The following is a 10,071-nucleotide window of genomic DNA, read 5'->3' as shown; positions in this document are numbered from 1 at the left end:
GTATATATATATATATATATATATATGTATGTTAGTTATTAGATTTTTCTGCAAGAAAAATATGCTACCCACCCAAAAAATGACTTCAAGCACTCATACGTACGTTAAAAATAGTACGTAACGTGCAACAAATAAACTAATATGCCTCCAACCAAAAAACCAAAAGCATGTTTATGTTGTGGGAATTGTTACTTTTTAGTTAATTTTGTTTATGTTGTGGGAATTGTTACTTTTTAGTTAATTTTGTTGGAACAGTAAGAAAAAACCAAATAGTTTTTTTTTTGTCAAAAATTAAACATGACTGCCAAGAGATATGATTATTGAGCTGGCACGAAAGTTAGCTTCTTTTTTGTCAATTGGGTTTTATTAGAACACAACCGGTGGGAATTGTTCTAAAAATTCATATATATGTATGTATATATAAATAATAGAATTTAATTGTGGGTACGAAATTTTCGATTGGAACGAAAGTTAGCTAAATGAAAAGGAGATTTGTTATTTTCTCTCTTTTTTTTTTGTCAGCGTTATTTTTCCTTGCACAAAAAAAAACATTTTAAATCTGAACAAGGATAGGATACTACACTATGGTGTGGAAAGGATGGACCGTCGCCGCCAAGCCAGTTAGAATTGGGCTGGGCCTGAAGAGAGTGTGAATTGTGGATCTTAGTGAATGTGAATGGATTAAAAAGAAATATGAACCTATCAGAGGTTTCGAGTTTGAAATAAAAGGTCAAGACAGTTTCGAGTTTCTTGGTTTTATTTTACTTGTTTGTGAAGAAATGTACAACTAGAAAAGACATCAATATAGAACTATAAATACAGAGACTTCTCATTCAATCAGCACCCTCTCTCTTACTCCAAGTATTTATTATTATCATCCGAACTCATCAACCTTCCTTGGAGAAATATGATCGGTGTTGACCAGAGAACGACCGGTCTGACTCAAGCTCACGCAGCTGGTCTCCGCCGTCTCTCAGCCCGCGCCGCCGCTCCATCTACTCCTACGGTCAGAAACAGCCTCCTACCATTCTCCAGTTTACCCGATGAAATAATCACACGTATAAAGAACTCAGGCGTCAAAATCCAACCGGGTCTCTCCGACTCCGAGTTCGCCCGAGTCGAAGCCGAGTTCGGTTTCGTCTTCCCACCGGACCTCCGTGTTATCCTCTCCTCTGGCCTCTCCGCCGACGCAGGCTTCCCAGATTGGCGCTCTCCCGGAGCTCGTCGCCACCTCCGTGCCATGATCGATTTACCAAACGCGGCTGTGTCGCTCCAAGTCGCGAAGAACAGTCTCTGGTGCAAATCTTGGGGCCTGAAACCACCCGACCCGGAAAAAGCATTACGGGTCGCGAGAAACGCCTTGAAGAGAGCTCCTTTGTTGATTCCCGTTTTCGATCACTGTTACATTCCTTGTAACCCATCTTTAGCGTGTAACCCGGTCTTCTTCGTGGACGAAACTCGGATATTTTGCTGCGGGTCGGATCTATCCGAGTTTTTCCAGCGTGAGTCTGCTTTTGGCACCCCCGAAACTCTCACCAAGCAGACGTCTTCTGGATCATCCACGAACTTCTCTCGGATGAGCTTTGATTCGGGTCGGGTTATCGGGTCGAGTACTTCGAGATGGGTGGAGTTTTGGAGCGAGGCGGCGGTGGAGAACTGCCGGAGAAATTCTGGCTCGACCTCATCATCATGGTCATCTTACTCTACATCGCCTGACCTTCCAAGAAAGGAAACTCCGAAATGGGTGAACCAGTACGTAAACCGGATCGGTTCGGTTTTGAGAGGAGGCGGGTGGGAGGAATCCGATATCGACGATATGATCCACGTGTCAGCATCTGGTTTCTTCGAGAGTGAAGTGGTAATTCTGGACAATCAAACGGTTCTTGATGTGCTCCTATTGAATGTGGGTCGGTTATCTGAGTCGCTCCGTAAAACTGGGTGGAGCTCCGAAGAAGTATCGGATGCTCTTGGTTTCGAATTTCGACGGGAGAAAGAAAGAAAACCGGCGAATATATTATCGCCGGAGCTTATCGAAAGAGTCCAAAAACTTGGTGAATGGGTTTCCCGGCTGTGAAACTTGTTCATGCGTGTGTTTCTAATAAACAAAAACTAAACTTGTTCATGATGTTGTTTCTAATAAACAAAATTAAATTTTCTTTTTCAAAATAAAATTTAATTATATCTAATCTATTAATTTAGGATTATATTTTTATCTACTATTAACAAATCATAGTATAACCAATTAAAAATGACATATTTGATTATTTATATTAATAATAAACTAACTACAAATTTGAATTTTTTTAGCTATAACAAAATCTGTTGAGAAAAAATCTAGCAAATCTTACTTACAAATATACATATTTTTATAAAATAACACATTAATTAATTTCGTAATATAATATTATTATACATCAATGTTAACTAAAATTTTATTATAAAACAAGAAAATAAAAATTATATATAAATTATATAATTATATTATGTATTATAGACGTGTTATATTAATTAATATATGATAAAATTATATTAAATAGGTAAAGTAAAAAAATATTTTTTAAAATGGTTACATTACCGACTTCAGGACGATGGTGCTTCATAGATGTTTCTTGGAAAGACAATGACTTATTTTCAGGGCAGGGCCGGTATAGCACTTTACAGGGTTTTGATGCTTTACTAGGGGCAAGGAATGTAAGGGCATGTCTTTCACCTCTACATTCGGAGGTGAAGACATTAATTTGGGCAATGAAATGTATGAATAATTTAAGACAGTTTCAGGTTACGTCTGCAACGGATTGTTCTCAATTGGTGAAGATGGTTTCGGAACCAGAAGAACGGCCAGCATTTGGAATTTACCTGGAAGACATTAAGATTTTAAAAAGAAGTTTCCTCAACTCAGACATCGTTCATGTACTCCGGACGGAGAACCTACGGGCGGATAGCTTAGCACGCAGTGTTAGGAAACAACCGTTTTTCGTCGTCCACATGGATGCGGAGTTACCAATTTGGTTTACAGAGTCAACATGAGTTTGTAAATGTTTGTTGCCATAAAAAAAAATAGTTACATTTAAATAAATAATCACTCATCATTAAAATGAGTTAAAATTCGTAAACCATATAATCTCTTACACAAAAATAAATTTAACATAGGTTAAACTTTTATATCTATAACGACATATTATTTTTTTATTTATTTTGAAAACACTCAACAATATATTGTTTAAAAATGTGTATACAAAAATAAAATAGTATATAATAACCTTTAGTTTGTATACTATTTAAAAACATGTTATTAGAAAACTTTGAAATTTTAGTAATTCATTTAAAATATTAATGAAAAATCAAATTTTAACTATAAACTTTTTTGAGTTATAACAAAATCTGTTGAGAAAAAATTAGAAAATATTATCAAATATTCAAATATTTTTATAAAAAAAATATATTAATTTAGTAACAAAAAAATTCAGAATTCATGTAATCTTCCAAACTCAAAAATAGTTGCGTTGTTTTCCAAAGTTTTCTTGATAAAATATAATATTTTGAAAATAAATATTCAAACTCAAAATGATATTATTTCAAAATTTTAAAAAGATAAAACTATAGATAATAAAGAATAATTTTTTTAAAATGCACCACGAAAAACCAAACTATATGTTTTAAAAATTAAAGCAATCTAATATTTCGAATTCTTAACTAAAAAGAAAAAAGAAAACTTAATATCATAACATCCAAAAATATCATATATCAATGAAATTTACTAAAATAATATGAGAAATGCTACTATGTATAAAATTTACTAAAATAATAGGGCTATATTATTGAAACAACAGTATTTTTACTTATAAATTCCATAAAATACTAAAATAATAGATGTTAAAAGTATATTTTTAACACACAGCATGTCTATTTCTTTTCTATAGTATAAATAAATTTGAAAATGTATTATATGCAAAATATATAAATTAAAGAAAAACATATTTTGAATTGGTTCTCTATTTGATTATTTCAGATTGTATAAATAAACAGATTGTTATGAACTCTCTCTCCTCTCTCTCTCCTCCCCTACTTCTCTCTCGCGACCCAAAACTTAATCAAACTTTCCCTCGGCGTCCGGCGGCGCGTGCCGGCGCCGGAGGTCTTGCCGTCATCTGCTTTAGCTTCGTCTCGTTGCTGCCGTCTCGTCTGTCTCACTCTCCTTCGATATGCACGATGTCCTTGGCTAGGGTTTGGTCCTGTTGTGCGCTCCGCTGCAGAGGAATACGGCTCTGGGGGTCTCTCTGCTTTCTCTGGGGTGTCGGCGAGGAGGTCGAGTGGTGGGTGATGACTGCCGTCGGCTTTTATGGGTTCAGGTTCGAAGTCAATATTCTCTCTTTGATCTCGTTTTGCGGCTTCTGTTCGTGAGGAAGGGGGAAGGTTTGGCTCCTCCGGGACCTTAGCGGCCTCTGCTTAGTCCTAGGGGTCAATCAGCGTGGGAAGGTCTCAGATCTTGGTTGACTGTCTCTCGGATCTCGACGGGCCGTACAACGCTGGGTTCTGTCCTTTGCTGTTGTGTGCTTCGGTGGATTTCACTACCACGTTGGCGGGATGTGGGCTTGAGTACGCAGGCGGGTTGGTGCTCGAGGTCAGTCTGTCTCGCGTAGGCTATGTAAGCGGTTCAAAGGGCTGTTGTCTATGCAGCTTCAGTGGCTGTTTGTATTTGCTTCCAGACATTGGACATTTTCTTCTCGATTCCATGTTTTGATGTTCTCAGGAGGCTTTGGTCTTCGTGTTGAAGTATACCCTTGTTCTTAATGTGTCTTTGCCATGGCAAGTAAAGGCGTTTAGCAGCTCCAATTTCAGCTCGCCGGTTCTCGGCGACTACAGGCGTAGTGTGGTTCTCGTGTCGTTCGCCGACGCATTATCGCGATTGGTCTTTGCTCACTTCCCAGCATCACTAAGGTTCGCTTGAGCTCTAGTGGTGGTGTCCGAGACAATTGGGTGCAGGCTGGGTCCATTTCAGGGAGTACCGGGGCTGCGGCCCTTTTTTACTCGGAGCTGGATCTTATGATTCATTCCGGGCTTAATAAATGCTCAGGCAGATTGAGGTGGGCGTGCTAGGCCGTTTCTGTGGTTCTCGGTTCGTGTCTGCAGGTACTATGAAGTCTTCGGCAAGCTGTTCCCAGACGGGTCATTATCTTTAAGAGCGGATTCATCGGGGATGCCAAAATTATCGGGTTCCGACTCTCGGTTGAACTTGGCTCGTTTTCTTACGGCAAGGAGTAGGTTGACTTAGTCGAAGCATCTGGATAGCGATCTCGGTTTGTGTCTGCCCCTGTTTCGGTTTGTTGTTGAGTTTGTGTGTAGATTTTCTTTTTTTTTCTCTACTTCTTGTCATCCTTGTACTTCTGTCAAAAACTTTAAAACTTGGTAATAATATCTTTACATTTTACCAAAAAAAACTTGAAAATATATTAGTAATATGTATTAAACAAATCACTATATATTAATAATGCCGAATAAGAAATATAAAAATAATATTATAGAGTTACACAATATATAATACTAAAATAGAAATTATATATTTAAAACATTTGTAATAATATCAAATACATTTATAAAGTGCAAAAAATATCTGCACGGACGTGCGGGTTAAAATCTAGTGATTAATTTAGAGGTGTTATTGGTTTATATATTTTGATTGATTTAGAAACTCATGTAATATATATAAATCTAAGTAAAATATACAGATTCTTAAATTTTTCGGATTAGTATTTACAAATCCGAAGATTTTCCCTCGGATTTGAATCTTTGTATTTTTAACAAAAAAAATGCAAGAAAATCCATTCAAAACAATTATAAACTCAAATTTATAAGTTTTTCCGTACGGTTGAATAACATTTGATTTGATATAGAATTTATGAATCATTGAACCAATAACACATGATTTTAATACAAATTTGAAAATCATAGAACCAATAACACTAAATTTAGTTCGGATTTTCAGATCCATTAAAATACACCATCCAATAGTAAACTACTACTATTCGAGACTTCGAGTTGTGATGATTATATCAAATTATTAACAAAAAAAATATCTGAAATTTGGATATTAAGAGCACCTTTAGTGAAGGTCTCTAAACAAATCTCTAACATATTAAATAATAAAAAGTAATTACAGAAGAGGAAAGAGGTAAGAAAATCAAGAGAGGCGTCTCGTGGGCAAGAGACGCGGAACCAATTCTCAGATACCGTCTTTCCAGATGTTGCTCTTTCATTTGTTTTAAAGTTTAATAACAAAAGTAATATATATCACTATAAAATAAGGTGAGGGACGATTCTAATATTTTATCCGCTAAGAGCATTTTAAGCGGGTTCTTAAAAAGTGGGTCCCACAATTTTGTTTTTTTTTTTTTCTTTTTTCACAATTTTGTTAAAACCCACCTCTTCTTCCTTTTCTGCAAGAGGCGAGTTTGGTGGAGTTCTTGTACTGTTCACGGACTCCCCTGACATGTGACGGTCCGTGATTGATTAGTTTTTAATTTTTTTCTATAATCAGACAAAAATAAAAAAATAAAAAGAATAAAAACTCCAAATGGGATTTAGGGTTAATGATGCTGTAACTGCCTACTGGAAAATCAGCATGCATGCACGTGTATGGACTTTTCCAAACAAACCACAAACGACGGCAAGGACGGGCGTCGTCCGAACGCATTATCTTGTCTTTAGCTTAACCCTGTTACATATAATATCGAGTTACGTGAAACTATGAAATGATTAGTTCTAAAACAAATTAAAAAATAGACATGTTTAGACAAACACTAAACTATTTGTTAATCACCAAGTGCTTTAAACTCCTAGAATTAATAACTCGTTAAACAAAACAAAAAAATCGACTAGCAGATTGTAAAGTCGGATCAACAAAGTTGTTAGATTCTGTGTTTGTCAGGTGACATGAACAATTATTGTAGAAACCAAACGAGTTAAGCCAAAATTATAAAGCTATGTACGCGACCAAACGCTAATAATCCAGATACTTACTCAGCTAGATGAGTTGAATCGGAAAGCCTATATAGTATGTGCTACGTATGTATCAGAGAAAGGCAAGGTCGTTGGTTACAACTTCAATTATTATGTTAAGCAATCATTAATATCCTAGCTAACTAATACAGTAAAACTACTGCTTCTGTTTTATATATTGTATACGCTATACATCACCCATTTTGCTAATCAATACTACAAAGTTTTCCGTTTAAATTGTTTTCTTCTTCAACATTTTATGAGAACATAAACCAACAAACCTAACTATACGTACTAACTACCGTGTAGACTATTTCTCAAACAAAAAAACCTGCCGTGTAGACTTGATCAATCAGTAAACATATTTTTCTACAATAATTGTTCATGTCACCGGACAAACACAGATACTTACTCAGCTAGATGAGTTGAATCGGACAGCCTATATAGTATGTGCTACGTATGTATCAGAGAAACGCAAGGTCGTTGGTTACAACTTCAATTATTATGTTAAGCAATCATTAATATCCTAGCTAACTAATACAGTAAAACTACTGCTTCTGTTTTATATATTGTATACGCTATACATCACCCATTTTGCTAAAAATTTAAAATTATTTTTTTTTCTGATCCATTTGATAGTGGTTAGTAACAATAGTGTATCATCTTGTTTTGTAGTTGCTTAGGTCAAAGAAAATAGCATAAATTGTTTTCATAGATTAATACAATAAAAATATAATAAATAATTGATAGTTGCACCAAAGTAAATATAGTTGAACTTAAAACATAAAGTAGAGTCGACGTTGGAAAAAGAAACATGTAAATGTATGTGTTTTTTTGTTTTATATTTATGCAACGAATATTTTTATTTTGATTTGCAGATTATAGGATTTCAAAATGTAAGCTATTTGATATATTTGATATTGGTAGTAGGTGCCATTAGTGTTAAACTGTGTTTCCTTTATTAGTGTTAATAGTTGAAATTAGGGATGGACGTTCGGCTACCCATTCGGGTTTGCTACAGGTCTATTCGGATTTCGGGTCTTCGGAGTTAAAGATTTCAGAACCGTTTGATATAAATTTTGGTTCGGATACGGTTTGAGTTCCGATAACCCGTTTAAATTATTTTTAAAAATTTTAAATTCATATATATTTTAAATTTTTCAAAATCTAAAAACAAAAATAATATCTATAACAATGTTCTGAAATATTGCAATCATATATATATTGTTTTGCATAATGTTGGTTTTTATTTTTTTTTGTAACTTATCATATTTGATTTTAGTTTGTTTACCTTGCTGTGTATATTGTAAGTTTAGATTTTGACTTCTGATTTCTAATTGTATTTTCACTTTGAAAATATATCCTTTGATAATATTTATAATTTTAAATGGTTTGTTTTTATTTGGTCAAATTTATTCTCAAATTTTCTTTTTATACTTTGAATTTATTAGATCAATAAATACACAATTGTCCATTTTCTACATTTATGTTTTGACACAATTGTCCATTTTCTACATTTATGTGCATATTCCATTTTTTTATCTTCTATTTTTATTATTTCTGAATTGCTACATCTAAAGAACACTGGTGAAAAAGAAAAAAAAGAACACTACTTGGTGTTATATTGTCTAAAACTTGGTTTTTGATGTGTTTGATATATACATATTTTCTATCGTGCCATTATATTATTTTGATTTTTACTATCTATTTTTTTATTAAATTAAAAATAACGTAAATTGCAATATTGTTTCTATGTCAGAGTAGAAATATTCTTCATTGTTGTTTTAGATACTTAAATCAATTATTAAACCGTTTAAAATGGAGTTGGAAAAATGAGAAGTAAATTGGAATTTTTTAAAAATTTGTAAGAGGTTCTAGCTAAAATTGGTGATACTTTTTTAGTGATAAAACCCTATTTACCGTCGTCTTTTATATTTCATAAGCTCGATTGAAAGCTTGAGAGTAAAGTACATCACGTTAAATCTCGGTTTAAAGTACATATTAATGAGGGTGGAGGAGGTTACAGAGAGTTGATCGGCGACGTCATCTGAATCAGTCGGCAGCTGAGCCGTAAAAATCCAAGTTTAGAAAATGACGTAAACCCTACACTTCAATTGGCCTGAACAAAACATATTTTAAAAACCCAAATGCCATAACAAAACCATTCGAAACTGAAAATTCTTAGTCTGCCATGTGTCCAGAAATGCCCCATATAGAAAAATGACGTGGAGGGGTAAGGGGGAGAGAAAACATAGATAGTTTTCCGCCAATTAATGTTGTTCTTCCAATCACGTGGGTCTGAATCGCACCGCCCATCTTGCCTTCCCCATCGGTCTGATTACTTCACGAGAGAAACCCAAAAAAGAACAACGCAAATAATTGTAAACTGCAAAAGTCATAAAAGAGTAAGAACTCATGCATAAACCACATGAATAATAATACCAATGAAGGGGTCCATCTTAGAGAATGTGCATGAAATTGCAGCTGTTGATTAAAACTAAGAGAGGTACGATCAGATGGGCGGTGGCGCAGGAGAACGAGGAACCAAGAGATGTCAACCGTATGGTTTGTTCGGTCAATATATTATTTATGTATCACAGTGGAATTGGACAGATGATATTAATGGAAGATGGGACCTTACCTCAAACATCAAAACATGTCAGTAAAAATTATTGTTTCACACTTTACAGTCTTCCCCTTCTTACTTCTACATTTATTATCTACATGAATTAGATGTTCCAAGCACCAAAACAACTTATGATGTTTTTTTGAACGGCAAAAATGTTCACTTCCGAATTCCCATTTGTGTCATGTTTAGCTCTCATCAATTATACAAACAAGATTTTCATACCAAATTCTTGAGGATTTGTTGATGACTTCTAACCGCTTTTCCATCTGATTATCTCCCTTACCCTCATGGTAGCCTTGTAAGCGTTAAGAGATTATGTATTATCAAATTAATCAGTACATTTGAAAGAATGGAAACTTAGCTATATAGTAATCGTGTTACAAAAAAAAAAAGTTATATAGTAATCATTAAATAAAGAGAACGTTCTGCACAAAACTTTCAGTACG

At 34.4% G+C, this 10,071-nt stretch overlaps 1 protein-coding gene across 1 annotated transcript; it reads left to right on the top strand.

Annotated features, from left to right (window-relative positions):
- Window positions 1–817: 817 nt before the first annotated feature.
- On the top strand, window positions 818–2,118 carry LOC106304403. Its single transcript, XM_013740813.1, has one exon. The coding sequence runs from the start codon at window positions 908–910 to the stop codon at window positions 2,072–2,074; it is 1,167 nt and encodes a 388-aa protein (XP_013596267.1). The 5' UTR covers window positions 818–907; the 3' UTR covers window positions 2,075–2,118.
- Window positions 2,119–10,071: the final 7,953 nt, after the last annotated feature.

This window comes from Brassica oleracea, chromosome C7 (genome assembly GCF_000695525.1).
Source record: "Brassica oleracea var. oleracea cultivar TO1000 chromosome C7, BOL, whole genome shotgun sequence".
Taxonomy (NCBI): domain Eukaryota; kingdom Viridiplantae; phylum Streptophyta; class Magnoliopsida; order Brassicales; family Brassicaceae; genus Brassica; species Brassica oleracea.
Note: the sequence above shows the minus strand (reverse complement) of the source record. Positions and strands in the feature narration are given on the sequence as shown.